At 43.0% G+C, this 24,277-nt stretch overlaps 1 protein-coding gene across 1 annotated transcript in view; it reads left to right on the forward strand.

Moving 5' to 3' along the window:
• The window catches only part of IGF2R (insulin like growth factor 2 receptor), a 102,489-nt gene that overhangs the window by 15,534 nt on the left and 62,678 nt on the right, over positions 1–24,277 (forward strand). Inside the window, exons 2-8 of the mRNA XM_056853310.1 lie at positions 3,330–3,463; positions 16,960–17,084; positions 17,659–17,757; positions 18,394–18,523; positions 19,713–19,827; positions 22,303–22,420; positions 23,733–23,892. Coding sequence (XP_056709288.1) covers positions 3,330–3,463; positions 16,960–17,084; positions 17,659–17,757; positions 18,394–18,523; positions 19,713–19,827; positions 22,303–22,420; positions 23,733–23,892 — 881 coding nt within the window. The remainder of the gene's footprint in view (positions 1–3,329; positions 3,464–16,959; positions 17,085–17,658; positions 17,758–18,393; positions 18,524–19,712; positions 19,828–22,302; positions 22,421–23,732; positions 23,893–24,277) is intronic.

Raw genomic sequence — 24,277 nt, forward strand, 5'->3', positions numbered from 1 at the left:
AATAATTGTTAAAGAAACCTAACTTTATCAGATCTTATTTCACTGCCATCTTATTTCTCTAGCTGGGTGTTCAGTGCACCAATATTTAGTTGTTTCCCTTGAATTACGCAATTTGAGTAGTACCCTAATAGAAATACTTGATTCTGGAAGCATTAATATACAGAGAAAGTCTACTTTTTCCACTTTCCAATGGTATCTTTGTGACAAAGCATGAACTGCTAACATCAACATATAAAAGTAAATTTTGGATCTAGGTAAGTGCAAAGTTCTGCTCATGCAATGAGACTCTTCCCACCCCCTTCTGCTGCAGCCAGCTCTAAAGTTACAACTGAGATCTGGAGGATCTTCTTTGTGGGGTGGAATGTGGTATGAATAGGCTCCTGCAACAGGAGTTGGTAGAAATCAAGGGCCTGCCTGTTGTCAGTTGAAGTACCTTCTGCTCTAGGGTCACCAACCTCCAGGTGGGGCCTAGATTTCTCCCAGATCTCCAGACTAGAGATCAGTTCCCCTGGAGAGCAGACAGCATTGGAGGGTGGACTCCATGTCATGTCACTCTGCTGAGGTCCCCACCCTCACCCCAAATCTCTGGGAATTTCCCAACCTGGAGTTGGCGACCCTGTTCTCTCCAAATAAGCCTTTCTGTCTGTTGTATACATCTCTTGCATGTGCACTGTTACTTTTCCAAACCATAGCTGGCTTGTCTGATTTAGTAAACTTACTCAGATCCAAGGGGAACAGCCATTTCGGATCTGATCTTAACCAATTATGATGACTTGGTTTATGGGGTAGAAGGAGTGGGATCTCTAGGTGGGAGTGACCATGTTCTCCTGGAGTTTGTTATACAGCAGAAAGGAGAAGCAAGAAATAGTCAAACATGTATTCTAGACTTTAAGAAAGCTGATTTTAATAAATGCAAGGAACTACTGGGTGTGATCCCGTGGGTGAGAATATTGAATGAGAAGGGAGTACATGAAGGATGGGAAATTCTTAAAAGGGAGATATTGAAGGTGCAATTTCAATCAATTCCCACAAGGAGAAAAAAAGGTAGAGGTTTGAAGAAACCAGGGTGGATGACTAAAGAACTTTTGGTTGAGATAGGATTTAAGAAGGGCATGTACAAGAAATAGAAAAAGGGAGAAATCAGCAAAGAGGAATTCAAACTAGTAACCGGCACATGTAGGGAGAAAGTCAGAAAGGCTAAAGCGCAGAATGAGCTTCGGCTAGCCAGGGAAGTTAAAAAAAAAGGGGTTGGTTGGTTATGTCCATAACAAAAGGAAGATCAAGGTGATGATCGGGTGGAGAGGATGGTGAGTTATTATCAGGGGAGGCAGAAAAGGCAGAATTACTTAACTCCTTTTTTGTAACAGTCTTCTCCCAAAAGAGGAATAGTGCTCAACCTGGGAATAATGGAGCAGAGGATGCAATAGGGGAATTACAGCATAGCATAGACACTGAGATAGTACAGGAATACCTGGCTACTCTTAATGAATTCAAGTCTTCAGGGCCGGATGAACTGCATCTAAGGGTGTTAAAAGAACTGGCTGAAGTGATTTCAGAACCACTGGCAATAATCTTTGAGAATTCATGGAGAAGAGGGGAAGTTCCAGCAGACTGGAGGAGGGCAAATGTGGTCCCCATCTTTAAAAAGGGGAAAAAAGAAATCCCAAACAATTATCGCCCAGTCAGCCTGACATCAATACCAGGTAAAATACTATAGCAGATAATTAAACAGATGGTCTGTAAACACTTAGAAAGAAATGCCATGCTCATTGACAGTCAACATGGGTTTCTCAAAAGCAGGTCATGCCAAACTAATCTCATATCTTTTTTTGAAAGAGTGGCAAGTATGGTAGATGAAGGGAATGCTGTAGATGTAGTGTACCCTGATTTCAGCAAAGCCTTTGATAAAGTCCCCCATGATCTTTTGAAATAAAGCTAGTAGAATGTGGGCTGGACACTGCTACTGTTAGGTGGATTGGTAATTGGTTGACTAACCAAACCCAAAGGGTACTCATTAATGGCACAACTTCATCCTGGAGAGGAGTGACCAGAGGGATGCCACAGGGGTCTGTCCTGGGACCGGTACTATTTAATATTTTTATAAATTACTTGGATGATGGAATAGAGAGCATGCTAATCAAATTTGCAGATGACACCAAGTTAGGAGGGGTAGTTAATACCCCGGAGGGTAGGGTCAGAGTTCAGAATGACCTTGATAGACTGGAGAGCTGGGCCATAAGCAATACAATGGATTTCAGTAGGGAGAAGTGTAAAATACTTCACCTAGGCAGAAACAACATAAGGCACAGGTACAGGATGGGAGAGAGTTGGCTTGACAACAGTACATGTGAAAGAGATCTGGGAGTCTTAGTGGACCACAAACTGAACATGAGTCAACAGTGTGATATGGCGGCTAAGAAGGTCAATGCAATTCTGGGCTGCATCAATAGGAGTATAGTGTCTAGATCAAGGGAAATAATACTACCACTGTATTCTGCATTGGTCAGACTTCACTTGGAATACTGTGTCCAGTTTTGGGCTCCACAATTTAAGAAGGATGTTGACAAGTTGGAGCGTGTCCAGAGGAGGGCGACCAGAATGGTCAGAGGTCTGGAATCCATGTCCTATGAGGAGCGACTTAGGGAGTTGGGTTTGTTTAGTTTGGAGAAGAGAAGGTTGAGGGGAGACATGATAGCTATGTTTAAATATTTGAAGGGATGTCATGTTGATGAGGGAACTAGCTTGTTCTCTGTTGCTCCAGAGACTAGGACACGGAGTAATGCATTTAAACTAATAGAAAAGCGATTCCACCTAAACATTAGGAAGAACTTTCTGAGGGTGAGGGCTGTTCGACGGTGGAATGCGCTGCCTCGGAGGGTGGTGGAGTCCCCGTCTTTGGAGGTCGTTAAGCAGAGGCTGGATGGCCATCCGTCGGGAGTGCTTTGATTGTGGGATCCTGCATGGCGGGGGGAGGGTTGGGGTCACTGGGGATGTGTGGGGGGAGGTAGTTGTTAATATCCTGCATTGTGCAGGGGGTTGGACTAGATGACCCTGGTGGTCCCTTCCAACTCTATGATTCTATACCTTCATTTCACTGCCTTAAAAAATTATCTGAACCATATATTTCAAGAGGGTGGTCAGTGATAGTGGTTATATTTTTGTGAGTCAGTCTTAAATCTGTTCATGTTAGCAGTACGTTTGAAGGCTCTTCACATGTCAGGTATTAATAAAAAGCAGTTTGTTTTAAGACTGGAGGTGCCTTGGGGAAGTGGGTATTAGTAAATCAGTTTGGTGGAACAAATCCATTCTAGTTGTCCTTCTTTTTTTAGGTATACGTGGGAAGCTGTTGATCCACAGAAAAATGTGAGCTATGAAATAAATCTCTGTGGTGGTATTGACAAGTGTGACAAATCCAGTGCTGTTTGTGCCACTGACATGAAAACGAATCACTCTTTTTCAGTTGGTAAGTCAAAGATTTATTTACTAAATAGAGTAGAAAATCTAACAATGCCATTTCTTGGTGCTTTTTTCCTTGTGCTGAAGACATTGTTGTTTGGTGCACCGTCAAATTGGAGAATGCCCATGGCTCAGTTGTAGAATATCTGCTTTACTTGCAGAAGGTCCATACTTCCGTCCATGACATTTTTTTAAAAAAAGGAACCAGTAGTAGCTGGTTCCTTTAGCAGGACACCTTTTAAAATGAACATGTTTAAAAATAATTTCTTGCATACACACAGCTTACCTTCAGTCACCCAATGAAGGTCCTTGTATTGCAGTGGCAGCTGTTGCTGAAGCAGCATCTAAAAAATTCCTATTAATTTAATTCCACCACTTCTCCAGGAGCAGTGGAACAGACAATCTTTTAAAAAATGAACAACACTATTTAATGCTTCATGAAATAGATCTGGGCCCCCGAGTCTTTTTGATCTTGGGGGTGCCTCTGGAATTCATGGTGGGCATGACTTCAGAATGGCTGCTGTAGGAGGTGGAGCCAACCAGAAAATTTCAGGGAGTGAGGTCATGCATAAATCAAATATTTCAGGCAGGAGCTGCCTTTAGCAGGACACCTTTTAAAATGAACATGTTTAAAAATAATTTCTTGCATACACACAGCTTACCTTCAGTCACCCAATGAAGGTCCTTGTATTGCAGTGGCAGCTGTTGCTGAAGCAGCATCTAAAAAATTTGCACGGCCAGTCGGAAGCCCTGCTGGGTGAAAGCCCCACCCAATTTCTAAAGACACTAGCTGGATGCAAGGAAAGGTGTTAGTGGGCACTACAGTGCTTGTGGGTGATGTCAAGGCAGTATCCATCTTGAAAGAATCTTCCAGCGTAGTCTTGTGTTTTGCCTCTTGCGAGGGTTCCAACTGTTCCCAGATAACAGCCATGCTCAAGGAAACTTTCTTAGGCTAGCATTAATTAAATCTTGTCGAAGGCTTTCACGGTCAGAGTTCATTGGTTCTTGTAGGTTATCCGGGCTGTGTGACCGTGGTCTTGGTATTTTCTTTCCTGACATTTCGCCAGCAGCTGTGGCAGGCATCTTCAGAGGAGTAACACTGAAGGACAGTGTCTCTCAGTGTCAAGTGTGTAGGAAGAGTAATATTTCATTTCATTTCATGAAATGGGAGTTTACCCTCAATTTCCTTTTCCATGGTAAACTGAATGTTTGGATGGATATCATTGAGATGGTTTAGAAAGTCCATTAATTTTTCTTCACCATGGCTCCAAATAGTAAATGTATCATCTACGAACCTGAACCAGACTGTAGGTTTGTAAGGTGCCGATTCTAATGCTGTATTTTCAAAATTTCTTGATACACTTGTCATCCATAAAACAAACTTTCAATTAGGTCACAAGGTCTACCGGAAACCCACTCACACAGATCGCTACTTACACAAAAACTCCAACCACCACCCCTGACAGAAAAGAGGAATAATCAAAACAATAATGGACCGTGCAAGACGGATCTGTGAACCACAGTTTCTCAAGGAAGAAATTAATCATCTAAATAATGCACTGCTAGCAAACGGCTATTCCCGAAATGAAATCAGAAGGGACATTAAACCAAACAAAAATCAGAAAACTCAGGAAAAACAGTCTCCCATAGGAAAGGTATTCTTGCCATTTATTAAAGGAGTCACTGATAGGATGGGGAAACTTTTGAAAAAACATAACCTACAAACAGTGTTTAAACCCACCAAGAAAATACAACAGATGCTACGATCAGCAAAAGACAAAAGAGACCCCCTCACCTCTGCAGGAGTATATCGTATACCTTGCAGCTGTGGACAAGTTTACATCGGACCACAAAACGCAGCATACAAACAAGGATAAAAGAACATGAAAGATACTGCAGACTTGGCCAACCTGAGAAATCAGCAGTGGCTGAACATGGACTGACACAAACAGGACACAGGGTCTTATTCCAAGACACTAAAAGACTGGACAATTCTACCAACTATTTTGTCAGATTGCACAGAGAAGCCATTGAAATTCATAAACATCAGCACAACTTTAACAGAAAAGAAGAGAGTTTAAGAATGAATAAGGCTTGGCTTCCTGTCCTGAAAACCTCCAGACTAACAAAGACTACAGTCAACAATAGCCATGCAGATTAGCTTTGGATTTCACATGTTAACAGATCCCTTCAGAATACAATGGTTCCATATTAACATACCACACCCTCATTAGCACATTATCTTGATACTTACAGGACAATGATTAGCACATTACCTTTGATACTTTTTGCAGGACAATGATTCAGCTCAAACCCAACCCCTTTCTGACTATATATTACTCTTCCTACACACTTGACAGTGAGAGACACTGTCCTTCAGTGTTACTCCTCTGAAGATTCCTGCCACAGCTGCTGGCGAAACGTCAGGAAAGAAAATACCAAGACCACGGTCACACAGCCCAGATAAGCTACAAGAACCAATTAATTAAATCATTTGCAGCTGGGAGGAGCGGTTTGCTCATCTCCTAGAAAGATCCAATTGGGAGGGGGTCGGACTGCTCATCGGCCAGAAGGTTTGGTGGAGACAGCCCTATGATAGGTTGTGTGGGGTCAACAGGTTGCGGTCAGCGTTTTCCATAAAGAGCTGCGATGTTAGAAGTTAGTTTCCCTTATTCGTACCTTGTTCCCTTCTCCCCTCCATGCTGCCAGAAAGACTTTGAAATTGTAAGCCTCAAGAACCATCTTTTCTCCATAGGACTTCAGTAAGTAGTTAGTGAGTTAGTTTAATTATTTTCATTCTGCCTGTCATCAAAGAACTGTATGCAATGTTTTTAAAACTTTTACTTTCTAAATTTTCTCTGATAAAAGCTCATTTTAGCTTTTATTGGTGTGAGTTCACTGGCCAAACCCAGAAACACTTGGTTGCGTTACTACATGGAGGCAGGTTTGTCTCCATTGGCGCCGTGTTGGAGATTCCCAATACAGATCTTCAAAGCAAAAAATGATTGTGGTCCTTACTCAAAGTATAAAGAAGAGTTGGTTTTTATACCCCACGTTTCTCTACCTTTAAGGAGTCTCAAAGTGGCTTACAATCACCTTCCCTAACTCTCCCCACACTGGACACCTTGTGAGGTAGGTGGGGCTGAGAGAGTTCAGAGAGAACTGTGACTAGCCCAAGGTCACCCAGCAGGCTTCATGTGTAGGAGTGGGGAAACAAACCCAGTTCACTAGATTAGAGTCCGCCACTCATGCGGAGCAGGGAATCAAATCCAGTTGTAAAACAAATCCATTAAAATATAAACCATATCATGCATGTATGGTTTAAATTGTAAAAAAACCCGATTTCATAAAAATATTGTAAAAAGACTGAAGACGCAGACAACAAAAACAGTCATCAATCATATCTTTCAACCAACTGCTTTCAAAACTTGTTGCTTCTGTGTAGAAATCAGTTTTGCTGTCAAATTTTGTTTTGAAGCACCTCCTTTGAGGTGCTTATTCCTCTATTTTGGTTTTTCCTTTATTTTGTCAAGGGCCTGTGATGTGTGTGTACCAGTCAGCTCTGAGGCATATGTGCTAGAGAAAGCATTGGTATAATTTAAAACCCAAGCCATGAAGTGATGGGTCTAAAGGGACTGCTTTTCTAATCTTGTGTTAAATTGTATGGCAGTACTTTTCATATGTTCAGTGTTGCTTTTCTAGCAGGTCTGTACTTCTATAATAATTAATTTCTATCCAGTTTGAGAAGGCAGGAATACATTTGTGTCAGTTGAAGTGTACAGCATGTTAACATGGTGCATGTATGTGTACAGCCTACTCAAGGATTGGATAAGAGATTAGTATGGCATTGGTATGCTTTTAAAATTTGAATTTTAACATACAATCATCAAACTGAACAGTATATGACCAACTAATTGTATTTTTATTAATTACTACTACTTTTTATCTTTTTGTACCTTTTTCCACCTTTACAATCAGTGTCCTATTGTCTAGTTATTTTTTGAACATCTTGATGTCTTTGCAATAGAGTTAACTTCAATAATTTAAACAAATATTTTACATTATTGAACCATTCTACTAATAATGGTCTGTGATTTTATTTCCAAATAGTGCAAGTTTCAGACTTGCTGCAGTCAAGAGATGTAGAGCAATAACTTGATATTGCTTGGGAATAGGAGCTACATCATTAAGTAGTTTGAGTTCAGTTGTATTATCTACTTTAAGCTGGTCTTCTATTTTTGCTGTCTTAGATGTAGGGAAGACTGAGTTAAACACAGTTTCCTCTGGGAATGCCCCATCAGCTAGCCCCTTTCCTCTTTATTCCTTAGGCCTACTTCTCTATATACAGAATCAATGGAAACAAAGGGAAGGTGGCATAACCAGCACTGTTCAGAAGTATAATACTAAAAATAATCTTTGCCACATACTCAGTAGTTAGCGTTAGGCTAGCCAGACTCTAAAATGGGGAAGTGCTAAATAACAGGAAGTAATTCTACAGGAGACTTGAAAGCAGAAGTGAAATGAAAATATTGCTGCTTCCCTCCCATTTGCTGCTTTGGTCTGTCTGTCTGAAAGCTAGCCCACCAAAGAAGAAATGCCCTATCAAGATATGTGATTAACTCCCCCAAGTCACAGTGAGTTTATAACTTAGAAAATGCCTTTGTTGAATTTGACTTTCTGGGCTGCAGACATTTTAGATGGCCACAATGTTGGGTCCCATCTCCACCTGGTATTTAACATGCATTTCTGTCTTCGCAAAAAGGTGAGGATGAAGCTGGTCATTTTACTTAACTGTGCCACATGACTGCCCCCTCCTTATGGGGGGGTTTCTGTGAAGCCTGCATTGTTTAAGGAACTACTTTTAATAAAAATTGCTGCTAAGCTGCTGAAGCCACGTCTTAAAAGCATGGCATACTAGGGATGTGCGCCACAAAAAGATCAGTATTATGCAGACCTGGATACCAGGGAGGTGAAAAATATTGGTATTCCTGGTTATTTAGGTCCCAAATACTAGTTGGTATTCAGATCCAGGCTTTTTCTTCAGAATTCCAATATAATTCTGCTTCATTATTCCTTATGGGGAATCTTTCCAGGGGACTGGAGGGGCTGTTTTAAGCCATCCTCCATTGTTTCCTAGGGGGGGGAATTCCATGCTTTCTCCAAGACAAAGAATATCCAAAGACACAAGAGCGACCTCTGGCCCAAAGCCTCCTAATGCAAAGAGTACCAGCAAGCCCAACAGAACCAGTGCAGAAGCAGGGAATCCCAGCAGAACCACGAGGCAATGTGGGAAGCCTAAGAAAACTAATGTCAAAGTAGAGAATCCAACCCAAACTGAATTAACAAAGAGGGATGTATTAAAATATCAGGCTTGCCCTTTCAACATTGGGAGGTGCTATGACCATCTTATATCCGAGATGTATAAGTTGTTATTAGAATTGTACTGTGAACAAGACCGAATAAAACCTACCATGATCAGTTGGGCACAAATGTTGGTTCATGACATAATGTTGCAAAAATGGGAAAGGTTATGGACAAAAGATTTCAAACTTATACCTTCCCAATTATTAAGAGAAAATGTATACAAAATGATGTATAAATGGTATTTAACACAGACGAAATTAGCAAAATCTTTTCCCTCTGTGTCACCAAACTGTTGGAAATGTAACGAAGTAGGATCTTTTCATCATATTTGGTGGACTTATGAAAAAGCCAAGGAATTTTGGGAGATGATATATCAAGAAATAAGAGGGATTTTACAACAAAATATTTCTAAAACACCTGAAATGATGCTATTAAGTATGTTACCGGATACAATTTTTACTCATTGAACTTTTTTGATATATGCCACCACTGCTGCACGTTTGATCTATGCAGCTAAATGGAAGACTGACGAGATACCGACTAAAAAAGACTGGATAAATAAGATTCTGGAATTGACAGAAATGGCAAAACGTACGGCTTTGATAAATCAGACTGACAATGTACAATTTTTGGGGGAATGGGAGGCGTGGAGAATTTACTGTGAAAAGCAATTTTTAATGGGCTCATTCAAAGGATATTCTTTGGTTTAATCCCTTATATAATTTTGAATTATGGTTATATCAAGGTATTGAATTAACAATTAGATGAGAAGATAAGATAAGTATATATTAATCAAACAGGATAGGGATTAGTTCTGTTAGTAAAAGTATATACAATTTAAAATAAGATGGAAGGGAGTGAGGGGAAGTCATTTTATATTTTAATTACTATAATTATTTCCTTTTTATTACCTTATTAAATTTCAAGTAATTGATGTTTTTTATATATGTTGGTGAAATGAAGAAAACAATAAAAAAATTATTAAAAAAAAACATTGGGAGATGCTGGAATGCCCATTGGATATAATGGGAGCCAGGAATGCCAATTGACTTGCATGGCCTCCATCTGGATGCATTGCAGCAGACAAAAGTTGCAAAGAAAATGCAAATGAATTTACAATAAGGGTCGCTGGGCCCAGATAAACTACTCTGGGACTGGAGTGACAGCCCCCAGAATGGAATGATGGCCCCTATGAGTAGTGGAAGTGTTCTGGGACTGGAATGACATCTCCCAAGTGGAAAATGGTCCCTGGGAACACAATGTTACAAAGTCAGCAGAACCAATTTCAAAGAACAGGATCAAAGGAAAAACAACCTGACAAGCCCGATTCCAAGCCCTGACAAGAAGTCACTGACACAGACAGTAAAATTAAAGAACAACAGTCTTGGGAGCCTTAAAACTCTGGCCCACAATATACCCAGTTACTCCTGAATATTTTCAGAATTACCAGCATCCCGGAAAATCCCAGATGCCATCCGGACAACCAAATATATCTGGAAAATACTGATAAGGTATTTTTCAGATATTTATTTGGACCAGAAATATGTGAACGCACATCCCCAGGTCATTGTAGAAATGGAATCTCCATAATGCAAAAAGCATGTTGCCTGCTCATCGGAGGTTTTGGATTGTGTTCCTAGGCTGTATAAAGAAATTGTTTAGTTAGAAACTAATGGGTTTTGTTATTACACCAACCATGTAATGTAGTATATACTCTTTTCCAGGAAATCCATGAATTATGAAATGGGAAGCTCAATCTAAACCAAAGGTTTGGATTGGTATCTTTTTTTCTTTTGATGTGTAAATCACCTTGAACTGAACCAGTTCATTTTGCCACTGTTGCTTAGTTTAGTTTAGTTTATTAGATTGTGCTGCAAGTACTCCATGGCTTTCCCTTTCGTTATTCTAGTCCTGATAAAGATAGTTGAATAATCTAGCAGTGGGGAAGAAGACTAAAGCAAATTTAGCATTCATTACATTAGTGTACTTCAGTGGATGCTGTGAACTTAGGCAGACTGTAAGAGGGAGGACAGGAAGGGCTCAGCTCTTGTAGCCCTTTCTTACATGGCCAGGGTAAGGCTGATCACCACTTTGGGGTCAGGAAGGAATTTTCCTCCTGGCCTGATTGGCCAGGGTTTTGGAGGTTTTTCACCTTCCTCTGAGCATAGAGCAGGGGTCACTGGGGAGTTGGGGAGGGAAGGTAGTTGTGAATTTCCTGCGTTGTGTAGGGGGTTGGACTAGGTGACCCTTGAGGTCCCTTCCAGCTCTATGTTTTGGTGTTTCATTCTGGATCAGGGATCCTCGCCGACACCCTTCCTGGAGCCCACCAAATGTTTTCAGAAAGTGGGTGGGGTCAGGTAGGGCATTAGCCCAGCTGGTGTTCTGACTAGCCACTGTCACATTAAAATAACATTGTCTCAGTAGCAGTTGTCACCACAGTGTTGGTTTTATTTTCTCTCCTCTTTCCCAGTGTATTTTTTAAAATTATGCCCCTTCTCCCCTGTGCTTAGGCTTCCTCTGTATGGTTCCACTTCCCGCGGCAGCCCTTTTGTGATTGCTCCCGCCACCCGGTGTCAGCATTCCAAAGGTGCCCACAGGCTCACAAAGGTTGGGAATCCCTGTTCTAGATGAGAAGGTTGACAGAAACAAAAGGGTGAAAGAAAAACCCAACCTATAAACACAGCTGGGTACCCAAAGGTTGGGTGGAAGAGAACTCAGTTGTGTAAAGAAAAGTGTTTATTTTAAGGCGCTAATATTATTAAAAACATTAAAAATTATATTAAAAGAAAGCACGATTGGCAACTAATGCAGGTTGGTAGACTGAAACCACAAACAAAATGCGTTTCGGCCCCCTGGCCTTCATCTGTGGTCTAATAAAATCACTTATTACACAGACAAATAGATATAATACAACAGGTAAAATAGTATAATAGTCGTATTATAACAACCCAGGTATGTGGATTGGGATATATGCAGTTAGACTCTGTGTCCAATATATTCTATAAAATTACAGAGGCCACTGCTGTGGAATACATTCTGCTTGTGCTTTTCTGAGCAGTATTAGCCTTCCATAAAAGGTGTACATACCTTTACCAACCAGATAAAATGGTCCATGAGAAGGTTTGCAAAAATATTCCTGCTTCCTAAACGTCAATCAGTTTCAAGGTGCCCTGGTTTGTTGTTGTCTGACTGTTTATTTATTTTATTTATTTTGTGATTTATAACCCGCCCTCCCCGGCCGAAGCCGGCTCCGAGCAGGTAACATCATATAAAAATCTAAATTTAAAATAATAAAATCCCAATTAAAACTTAAAACACAAAATTTCAAATGGCACCTAACCACACTCCTATTGCTGGATATTTGCAGCAGGTTAACCCTCCATTGACATTGATAATATAACAGGAAGGAGGGGTAATAGGGAGGCTGGCAGATGATATTTGCAGCTGTCCTCAGCCATAGGCCTGGTGGAATAGTTCTGTCTTGCAACGGCTGAGAATAGTTGTTGTCCTTTGACTTCCATTTGTTCTCTGCTGTTTGCACAGGATTATTAGAATCTGCTAGTCAGACTGTTAGAGGCGCTCCTCCTTCCTTTTCTGTGTCGAGGAGGAAAAAAGACTTCTGACAGCTAAGTAAATACAGGACCAGATACTAGCCAAGAAACCAGTGGTTCTCAGACTATTTTTTTTTTAGAGCTCTAAGGTTCTCCAAGAAGCTCATAGACAAGGACTTCTAATGACAGCTTGTCTCCCTTTATTAATTTCCAGCGGCAGGGGAAGGGGGGTATTGGGTAAGTCCAAAAATGTGTTGTCACTTTTATTTTGCAATATGATAGTGAAACTCAGTAGGTCTTGCTGATACCTCCTGTACCCTAGATGAAAACACTTTCCAGAATCTCTTCTCTTCAATGTGAAAAGTTAAACCTCCACTTCAGTGGATAGAATGCTGCCCATAGGCCCAGGTCCAACTACCAGATTATGAACGTGCTACATGGCTTTAGTTACTTTTCTGGTATGGATTGCTCATTTACCCTCCCTGTTCTCATTTTTTCAAAAGAGAATTTATTAAGAGAAAATGAGAATATAACAATAAAAGAAAATGGAAATGTAACATTACTAAAATACTTATAATACAAATTCTTGAAAAGAAACTAAAACTGTGCTGCTAATATAACTAAAATACCCATAACAGTGAACCAAGCAATACTCTTATCTATTTATCTAAAATCCACATGATTATTACATCACTACCTCTCTGCAATTTACACATTGGAGTGTTTTTTCCATCCTCGAAATTTTTTAATTCCTGTGAGCGTCCAGTTCTTCTGTATTTTTGTCGTTATTATGTCACCTTAATTAAAACATAGGTTTCTTTAACCTTATCGGGCCAATTATTTAAACCAGGGAATTACCCTCTCTTTTTAAAAAGGAAAACAGATCATTTTGCACAGTGTTGGGCCTGCCCTCAGAGAACAGGCAGCAAAGCTAGATAATATGACACATTTGCATCTTTTCAAGCCTTAATTTAGTTAGCAAGTGACTGAAAAAAAACACACAATTAATGTAAAATTGTAATCTGAACATTTGGATTTATACCTCTAGTATAAAGGATACTTCTCTAGCATTTCCATTCTTGTAGGCTCTAGAGAATGTCCAGTCCTGGATGATTTCAAGGCATTTCTTGGCGGTTGGGACTTATCTCAATTGTTAATGTCAGCTGCATTTCTGGAAAACAAGATATGGTCTCCGTGAAAGTGCCATTAACCTGCATAGCTCCAGACTGTCTCCATTCTCCTCTGGCAACAGAAAACCATGCAAGGAGTTGTGTTCAACCTGTGCTGTTTCCTGTGAAACTCTGAATAGCTGTGGTAAAACCCGATGAAATTTTGGATCCGTTTTCATTCCTGTTGGGGGAAAGATCCAAGCTGCAGCAACTGTGCTAGCTAGCTGTGTCACTCCCCAAACTGCGGGGGGCGGGGGGTTGACATCTAGAGGTTCTAGCTCTTACGATTGTGGCTGACCAAGACTCTGGAAAATTAATAGAGCATAATAGAGCAAAAGGAATCCATGGCACAATGGGGATTCAAACATGGGTCTCTCAGACCCTAGTCTGGCACTCTAACCACTACCCCACACTGGTGACAAAGTTCAGTTCAGCCTTCCTGAATTTCAGTCTCTGCTTTCCAGGAACCGCTTACTGAGCCTCAGGCAGTGAGACCGCTAGAAAGTTGGTGAGAATAACTTGGAAATCTAAACACTGGGAAGAATTTCATGAGCACCCTTTTAACTACTCAAAATAATCTTCTAGCAGCAGTGAGCCTTAGTGTGGGGTTGGATCAAATGAACTATGAATAGAACGAATGCCTAGACGGGATCTTTTCCACCTTCTTGTTGGGCCCCCTCACAGTTGCTTTTGAGGGGCAGGGTATCATCAGGAACAGAGTGGGATGGGATGTGGAGGGCTGAAGCCCGAAGTTGGATTTGGCAGAGATCCTGCCCCCAGCTCTGGGGGCTGGGGTTGCAGATGAGGAGCTGCTGGGGGAAAGGGGAGGGATTTGTGAACTCCTTCCTTTCACAGTTCCTTGGGGCTAACCCTTTGCTGTTAGTTGGTTCCTTTTTCACTGTTCTAATCAATGCAAGATGTGCTTTGCTTCTGTGATTTTCAGTAGTTGGGTTAATATGTGTAAGCATTCAATGCTTTACTGCAGGGGTGGGGAACCTCAGGCCCGGGGGCCATATGCGGCCCCTGAGGACATTTTTTGTTGCCCTCGGGAGCTCTGAGACCCTGCTGCAGAGGTGGGGCGCAGGGTGGCCCTCCCAGAGGGTGTTCCTGGCGCCACGGCTTACAGCGGCGCTGCAGTGCCCTTTGGACCTCCTCTCGCCGACTGTCGGCTGTTGAGCAGCGAGAGGGAGGGGGAAAGAGGCTGGCGGCTTCCGGTGGCAGAGCATATGCAGGAGCCGATCGGGCTTCAGGCGGGCCCTTTTGTGGACTGGGGAGGAAAGGGCATGGAGACTGGGGCCTGGTCGCGCGGGGCTCTGTGCGCCACCGGATGTGTGTGTGTGTGGGGGGGAGGGCAGGGGAGGCTGGGGCCCGGTCGCGTGGGGCCAGTGTGTGTGTGTGTGTGTTGGGGAAGGCTTTTCTCTCTTTTCTTCCTCTTTTTCTGTCACTCTTTCTCCTTTCTCTCCCTCTCTTTCTCCCTCTTTTTCTGTCTCTTTCTTTGTTTCCCTTCGTCCTCTTCTTTGTCCCCCTCTGTCCTTTTCTTTCTTTCTCCCTCTCTCTCCATTTCTTTCTCCCTTTCTCTCCCTTTCTCTCCCTCCCTCCCTCCCTTTTCCTCTTTCTCTGTTTTCCTTCCTCCCTTGCCGATCGACTGTGGGCTGCGCCCCCCTGGCACCTCGTTTGCTCGGGCCCACTGCTGGCTGCCCTTCCACCTGGGAGGGGGGAGTGGGGGCACCCTGCAGGCCTTCTCTGTGTGGCCTCCCCTGGGGTTGCCAACCTCCAGGTGGTGGCTGGAGACCTGGCAACCCTAGCCTCTTCCCCCCCCCCACCAGGAGATCTACACCTGGTGTGGCCCCTGAATGATGTCATAAATGTGCAAATGGCCCTTGGCAGGAAAAAGGTTCCCCACCCCTGCTTTACTGTAACCAAGCAACAAAAAGTGAAGTCTGAAATAGGGCAGATGGCAAGCTGGCCTCTTTCTGTTCTTGCTGGCCGTTATTTTCCCCAAGGAGTTCTTTAGAGTTTTCCCCAAGGAGTTCTTTAGAGTTTTCCAAGATGATTTCAGTGTAGCCCTGTTACCATGCTTAGCTGGTGATCTGATTATCTTCATATGAGCGTGCTTCCTTATGCTTTTGTAAATCTTCCTCCTTGTTATCTTGGTTGTCTGTTTACCAAGAGTTGATTCCCTGATAAGGATGGAATGGTCAGGCAGAACAAGTTTGCCTAATCTTCCAGCGCTTTGGGTGTAGGTATTGCTGAGTACCCAGCTTGCTGGGGGTAAAGGCAAGATGACTGGGGAAGGCACTGGCAGACCACCCGTAAACAAACTCTGCCTAGATAACGTCGGGCTGTGACGTCACTCCATGGGTCAGAAATGACCCGGTGCTTGCACAGGGGACCTTTACTTTTTTTTCATTTCTGATTAATGCTTAAATTTTTTGAACTTTTTGGATCTAAGCTGTAACGTTACTTCCTTCTGCTGCTTTTAAAGAAAAAGCATTAATTTAGTATCCACTTGACAAATCTTGTCAAATATGGTCCTGATAGAAATCCAGTTTAAACACACTGAGAAATGAACAGGCATAATGAATCTTGGTGGTGTTCAGCATGCTAATCGGGAGTTTCAAAACTGTATTGAAGAGACTGTGCGGTCCCTGCAGAAGCTACTAGATATGGGATCCTCAAAGAAAATTAACTTTTTGGGGCCAGAATATCCTTTTATAGAATACTTGATAGGATAGTTCAAAAGACATTTCAAAGTTCATGTTGCATCCTGCAAAAGGAACTTCAATTTCTCAAACTGTTACTGCTATCTGCACTGGCGGTCTGTTTCTCAACCTAATCTAGGATTAGAGCTGGGCATATGCATATCTTTAGGGCCAGAGTAGAGCTTGCAACTTCCCTGACAAGAACATGCATCTCCATGGTAGAGATGTCACCTTTTGAGAGGCACGTATCTATTTGTGTATCATTTCAGCACAGAGTGACATGTTCGTGCGCTCCTTCCCTCATGCGTGAAGCATGGTTAAAAACTTAATGGTTTTGGAACTCCTCTGACATATTGATTTACCATAACATCCACATGTAGTTAGCTAGGTAAATTGGAATTGATTCTTTTCCCATAAGGCTGGAATCTGTACCACAATTTTAGCTTAGTTTTGAATCTTGGAGCTTCTTTCTGACCATCACAGCAGATTGTAATGTGAGGGTTTCCAGAAGCAGGAAGCTATCTATTGCCCTTTCAAGCAAGGGGAGGGAGTTTGCAAGTGCAGAAACAAGCCACATTTGTGCCTATCATGAACCAGCCTCGGTTGATGATGTCTGAATACAGTTAATGTTACACCACTCTCAAAAGGAGCCATTTGTGTTATGATACCATATGAAGTATGAAACCTGAGTTTTCTTGACTGTTTCTCTGGTTTTAGGCAATTTCTCACTTGCAAGGAATACTAAACTGCTCTTGGAATTCAATACGACAAAGCCTTGTCCACAGCCAGGTAGTCAACTTCATCTACAGAGCAGCATCAATTTCTATTGTGGGAAGACTCTGGTTAGTATGGCATTACTGCTTTCTCCCTTCCCCCTTTCGCTAAAGACTATGGGTGGGTCTTGGTAGGATCACAGTCTTTTGACACACCACATTCTTGTGGAATTCTTTCAGTTTTAATACTAGAATGTGTTTATACCATTCCTTGATATCTTCCAGTGGCTTAGTCTACCAGCCTGTGGATATACTGAAGCCAGCTGAATCATTACTGTGGTATACATGTAGAAGGAAGTTCTGATGGAAGATGGTAAAATAGAGGGAACCTGCCAGAAATGCTTAAGATGTTCCCAGTTCTGTGACAAGTGTCTGTCCCTGTTTTTGTAGCTTGCTTCTTCCTTGTCAACTCCAAGTTCCCATTTTACCTGAGCAGAAAGAAATATTATGACTTCTATTAGGTTGTCATATCCCCCCAAAAAAGAGCAGGAGTCCAGGTGCTGACTTAGAAACCAGGCATAAGAATTAAGAGTTGTTTTTTCATACTTTAGTGATCTTGTGGACTAGCAGCTTGTATGGTTAAGCTGGCTTTTTGTCTCCAAATGTGAAACATGTTTCTGCATTTCATCACTTCCTTAATTAGGGTTCACCTGAATTTGTGGCTTCAACAGACTGTGTGCATTCCTTTGAATGGAAGACGTATGTTGCCTGCAAGAAGGATTTGTTCAAACCAAAGAAAGAGGTAACACAACGTATAGGCAAGCAAACAGGTCTTGGTTTTTATTGTCTTGCCTTCTCAAGGGTCAAAAGATGATCTAACCATTTTGTTAATGCATTTTGGGGGTTCCGCTAACACGTTAAGTATAACTTTATATTCACCTTGTTTCTGGTTAAATAGTTCACCCATTGTGAATCGTAATTTTCCAAGTCACAGGCTACGCATTTGCAAGAACTTCACTGTTAAGGGCTCAGGGTTTCTGAATCCTGAACACAACCTTGCCATGACTGTAGGAGGGGGAGGCCTGAAAATTACCAGACCCCTTCTAAATCAAGCCCGAAGTTCAGGCCCTGTTTGCAAGGGCACTTCTGCCTGGATTTCCTTCCACCAGTGATACAGATTCTGCTCCAACAGAGAGGCTTCAGATATAGGGCTGTATGGTTCTCCACTGTTGGTCTTCCAAGGCCACATGAGCATTGTGCATATCTGCAGTGGAAGAAAAAAGGGGAATAAGACCTCCATATTGCCTGTGTGAGTCGATGCGTACTTCCCTGAGTAGTTTTTCCATTGCTGCATTGTGATGTCTTTTTGAATTATGGAGTTGTGTCCTGTAAGTATTTTGGATGGCTAAATATCATTAATGCATTTAAATTTTTTTAGGTACCCTGCTACGTGTATGATGGCTTGAAGAAACATGACTTGAACACATTGATTAAGACTTCTGGCGCATACCTGGTTGACGAGTCAGATGATGATGTAGAGCTACATATAAACATCTGTAGAAACATAGGTCTGAACCTCAGTGTGTATTGTTTGTCAAATACTCCATAAGTTAGCTTGATTGCTTTCCTTTTCCTTTTTTAAAAAGCTGGTTCAACTTTGTGTTTGAATGGGATTTTGAATTTTTATTATTTGAAAGAAACAATCTTCTGGACAGTGACTCCCCCCCCCCCAACAGTACATTCTACCCCATGTACTCTATGTTGTCTTTTGCTTAAATTCTCCCCACTTGTATGCTGTCCCTTTGTTTTCTTATAATGAGAATGGGGTAGCAATGCTATGTTGCTTTCCTTCATTCTTCAGCACTTTCCTCCCCACACACTCTCACACTTTAAATGCTTCAAGCATGCTACACAGAGGGTTTTTTAATCTAGCGCAGGTGGCAGCGCAGGTACTGAGCTGCCTAGTCAAAAGTTGTCCTCAAGTGATCAGCAGTGTCCTTGTGATAATTCACCAGTGGATTTATAGGCTTTAACCAGAGGAGCTAGGCGTGCCCAAGATTTCTCTCGGCAGTGGCTCCACCGGTAGCCAACGCAGCGTTCTGTAGCCGCTGGAACTCCTTTGCTATCAGCAGCCCTAGTATTTAGTCATGTGGCATTCTGCTAAAGTTCTTCCTCTTGTTGATAACCCCATAGTATTGAGCGGTAAGCATTTTCTTGGCTCTTTGTTTGCTTGTGTCTTATGTCTGAGAAGAACAATCCTTCTGCTTGTTTTGGGGGGAGACAGGCCAAACTAGTTATTGTATCAATGTACGTAAACAGAAGCTCTCTGCAGATATTATGGGTGCTGAAACCAATGCATCAGAAAGGGCATCCAGTACAAGTGCACCTGCCTCACCCTTCATCTATGCACAGTCATTTGGCCAGGAGATGCGTTCAGTTGGTGGTCGTGCTTAGGTGGGGCCAGGGTATTTGTGCCCATTCCCCCTTTGTGTGCATTGATTGCACTGTACAGCAGAGGGCTGGAGAGGTGGGATGTCCTCTCTGGCCCACCTGACTTTTACCTGCCTTGAGAGTATGTCCGTGTTGCGTGTTTTTCTCTTCCTGTCCCCCCCCCCCCCGGCTGCTGTTGCTTTTATAGAAAACATGACCAAGATTAATTGGAAGCCTCTTGGCTAACTAAGCCTTCAAAAGCCTGGCCTAGTATTTCTCCTATAAATCTAAAGTTCTGATCAGACAATAATGGCATTGTGTTAACAGGAAAGTCTGATGCGACCAGGAATTGTCCAGAGGATGCTGCAGCTTGCTTGCTGAAGGATGGCCTGGCATTTGACATGGGACAGCCTAAAGATCAGCTCAAGTTTGAAAGAAACAGGTGCGCTCAAAATATTTACTCTAAGGGGATGTTTGCATGTTAGTCACAATAATGGTATCAAACGTACATAATGGTCAGTGAAACTTTGAGGATTATGTGTCTCCCATTTCACAGCCACTGAAAAAGAATGCAGATGACTTGTCAGTTTCATATGACTTCTTTAATGTACAGCTTTGGAATTGCCTGGAGCAGGGGTGTCAAACTCAATTGTTATGAAGGCCAGATATGACATAAATGTCACTTGGTTGGGCTGAGCCTTGCCTTGCCAGCCAAGATTGGGGTGGCGGGTGGCTGCCTCAGCTGGCTTGTGGGCCGGATAAGAGTTCTCAAGAGGCAGGGGCCGGCCAGCGGGCCTTATGTTTGACACCCCTGGCCTAGAGCTCTTTTTAGCACTTTAAATTGAATTTTTTAATTTATTTTATTTAAAACATTTGTATGCTGCCTTTCTGCCCAAACAGGGCTCCCAAGGTGGCGAACATCGAGGCATTAAAACATTTAAAACTGCATTTAAAATGTATGTGGTAATATAGTTAACAATACAATAAAATGTAGACTTACAAACAACACAGCCTAGTAGGCGGGCCAGGAAGAATTTATCCGGGGGGTACGCCAAATGAAACAAAAGTCTTCACCTGGTGCAGAAGACAGTGACGGAGGGAGACAGAGGAATCTCCCTAGGGAGGGAGTTCTGACGTTTCAGTGCCGTGGGGCACCTAAAGCGAGGCCCCCAAAGCAACCAAGGTAGACGGTCCTTAAGGATGGGTCTTAAGGACTGGAGAAGGCAGTCCTCAAGGTATGTTAGCCTCAAACCATATAGGTCTTTAAAGGTCAATATCAGCACCTTGGATTGGGTCCAGAAACAAACTGGGGGCTGGTGTAGCTGGAACAAGACTGGAGTGATATGGTCCTTGTGACCCATTCCAGTCAGCATTCTGTCCGTGGCGTTTTGTACCAACTGTAGCTTCTGGACAGTCTTCAGGGGCAGCCCCTTGTACAACACATTGCAGTATTCTAATCTAAATGTCACCAGGGCATGCACCACAGTGGCAAGATCTTTCCCCCTCAGGAAGGTCCGGAGTTGGTGGCAGGCACCCTGGCCATCCCTGTCACCTGTTTTTCCGACCAGAAGTCTGAGTTCAGCAGCATCCCCAAACTATGAATCTGCTCTTTAAGTGGGAATGTAATCCCATCCAGAACAGAAGCGATTCCCATTCCTGGGTCAGCCCTCTCCCCCACACCAGTAGCATCTCTGTGTTGTTGGGATTAAGTTTCAGCTTGTTAGCCTTCATCCATTCCAAAATTGCTTTCAGGCTATGTGCACAGCAGCTTCCTCTCCACAACCTTTTGGCTGTGGGCCTTAATAGAATGAATTGCTGTGTCTTGTTTGAATTCTGAGGCCTTTTTGCCCATTCACAGTTTCCCCAGCCTCCGCATAATCTGCTGGAAGTGTGATATAGCGCTGAGTGTCATCCACATATTGCTGGCAACTCAGCCCAGATCTACAGATGACCTCTCCAAACAGCTTTGCATAGATATTGAAAGGCATGGGGGACCAGATAGAACAGTGGTTCCCAAAGTGGGCAGTACCACCCCCTGGGGGGCGGTGGGATTTGCCTAGGGGGGCACTAAAAGGCAAGAGGGCAGCAGGGGGCCCCTAGAGGTGGGCCCCTTCATCTGTGTTGTTCACTAATTTACAATAGATCAAGCTATGGCACCATGCTGGCAAATTTGGTGGAAACTATCAGAATTTTTTTCCAGACTTTGAAGAGCTGGTACCACTGGATCAAGTTCATCAGTTTTGTTGAATAAATTTCAACTAAAAAGTTTTAATTTGATTTTGAATAATGTGCAATTAATTGTTACTGTTTTGAAATTGTATTGTTATTGTCTTCTTTAGTGAGTCATGCAAACCCCTATTTTGAATAATGCTTTTTATAGGATAGGGTAGGGGGCGCTGGGGTTGAGTTTTGTGGAACCAAGGGGGCGGTGGCCTGAAATGTTTGGGAACCACTGAGATAGAACCTTGTAGAACCCCAGAGGCCAAGGGGCAGAGCAGGAGTCCCCCAGCATCATACTCTGAAACCTACCTTTGAGGTAGGACTTCAACCACTGCAGATCTGTGCCTCCCAGCCCTGAAAGGTGGTGGGAAAGGATACCAAGATTGATGGTATCGAAAGCCACCAAGAGGTCCAGGAGAATTAACAGGGTTACACCTTCTGAGAAAGGGAAGGCAGTTATGGTGGTTGTGGCTAAGAAAACCATTTTCTGACTTGGTCAGAGGTGACGCTAACCTTACATATCCAAAGACTGAATTTTCTGTTGACCCCCTAAATTAGAAATGCTCCTGAATGATGGTAAAGTGTCAGTGTTTGGTCCTATTCCTGGTATTTATGCTTGTCTTATATATTTGAAATCTCCTCCTAGCTTGAACCGATCTTACATGTTGTATTATATAGTTTTCTTCTTGCCTTCCAGGCTTGTATTGACATACGAGAGACAATTTAGCAACCGCGAAGAGAAGCCGGACTTCTGTCATGGGCATAACCCAGCGGTGACGATTACTTTTGTGTGCCCACAGGGGAGGAGAGGAGAGGTAACTATGATCTCCCATAGTTAGCATCAAGTCTATGCTGTTCAGCTGGTTAAACTGATGGATCAAGCCTTCAGCCCTAAATTTCCCACCAGAGTTAAAACATTAAGGCCGCAATGTAAGTCTGAAGTCTGAAACCCACAAAAGACGAGAGAGTGCAGCATAAATCAGCAGTTGTTGTCAATCAGATGATGATACGTTTAAGCACCACTTATTTATACTTCCGGGTCAGGGCATGCAACTAACATGGCTTTTGATTTTGAATAATTGTTTTGAAGGGAACCTGGGCTACAGGAAACTCCTTCACACTCAATTGAACGCCCATAGAGATTAGAAAAATCAGCCATCTATTTGGCTGAGCATTAAGTGATTCTGGCTCAGGAAGTGCTGTTGTGCATGATGACTTTTTTTTTTGCCTCTGTTGCTCCCCCAGCTGCACCAGAGGATGGTTCTGAAACGTGTGTGGGTGTCTAGAAATTTCATTATAGGAGACTCTTCTCCCCACACCTGCCCCTGGTTTAAAAATCACAGATCTGCTGCTTGTGTTGTATAGAAGAGTATCTAAAACCAGGCATTGGAGAAGCAGTAAATAATAGAAATGCTAAACCTCATTAAAATAGAAGCCTGTAAACTGCCTGGTAAATATCTGAATTTAGAGTTTTGATATAATAAGTGACATTGGTCAATCTTGGGTCAAATTTGTGTGTGCTAATTCTGGAGGCAGTCATCCTGACCTGCAAATATGTATAGTTACCTCATGTATACCTAACAGCGCATTCCTGAGCCTTGAGGGCGAAAGCCCTTAGGAGGCCAGGAGGGCGCTGTGCCAGCGTTAGGGCCCCCCCTCCCGGCGCCCGGGCTACTTACGTTGGCATTAGTGGCCCCAGCGCCAGCATGGAGGCCTGGATGGGAGCTGTCGTGGCAGTGCCACCCCGAAACACCGGCGGGGCTGTCCGCCGGTGTCCCACTGGCGTAGAAGGCTGTGCCGGCATTCCTGGAAGGCGTTCCCAGGGCTGGCTGGGGGGAGGAGTTGCTGTTAGGTAGCTTCCTGTCTCCTTTCGCCCCGTGAACACCGGCACGGAGAAAAGCGAGGCTGCGCCTGCTTTTCTCTATGGGGCGAGAAGGCCCCGTTTTACAAAAAAAAAAAAGCCGCTTAAAGGCTTGTTTTTTGTTTTTTGGCTTGCGGGGAACGGCTTTAGGAGGTGGCACGGCAGCGCCTCTTCCTTGTTGTTCCCCCATGCCGAATCTCAGGAATACGCAGTAAATTTCTTTGACGCTTTTGGTTACGTTGTCTGTGTATATTTTTCCACATCAGGGCACATATCCCAAGCTCACTGCTGAGAGCAACTGTCGGTACGAGATTGAATGGATTACAGAATCTGCCTGTCACAGGGATTACTTAGAGAGTAAAAACTGTACTCTAACCAGTGAGCAGCATGATATCTATGTAGATTTGACACCTCTCACACATCCTGGTAAGCATTTTTCTTTCAATGCTACAACTGGTGCATTTTCAGTATGGAGAGATAGTGAGGAGGGCAGACTAAAAAGATAAATTGAGCATCTATTCTGCCCTTTACCACATACCTGGATGGGGTTAAACCACTTTTAGAATACTGTTTGAATGCATGAAGCTAACCAGTCTGGGAGAAACTAGCTTAGGAGCCTTTCCCTTGCTGTATTAGTTATCCATGTAAAAAGGTAAAGGTTCCCTGTGCAAGCACCGGGTCGTTCCTGACCCATGGCGTGACCTCACAGCTCGAGGTTTACTAGGCAGACTGTGTTTACAGGGTGGTTTGCCAGTGCCTTCCCCAGTCATCTTCCCTTTACCCCCAGCAAGTTAGGTATTCATTTTACCGA

Source organism: Euleptes europaea, chromosome 7 (assembly GCF_029931775.1).
Source record: "Euleptes europaea isolate rEulEur1 chromosome 7, rEulEur1.hap1, whole genome shotgun sequence".
In the NCBI taxonomy this organism is placed as follows: Eukaryota; Metazoa; Chordata; class Lepidosauria; order Squamata; family Sphaerodactylidae; genus Euleptes; species Euleptes europaea.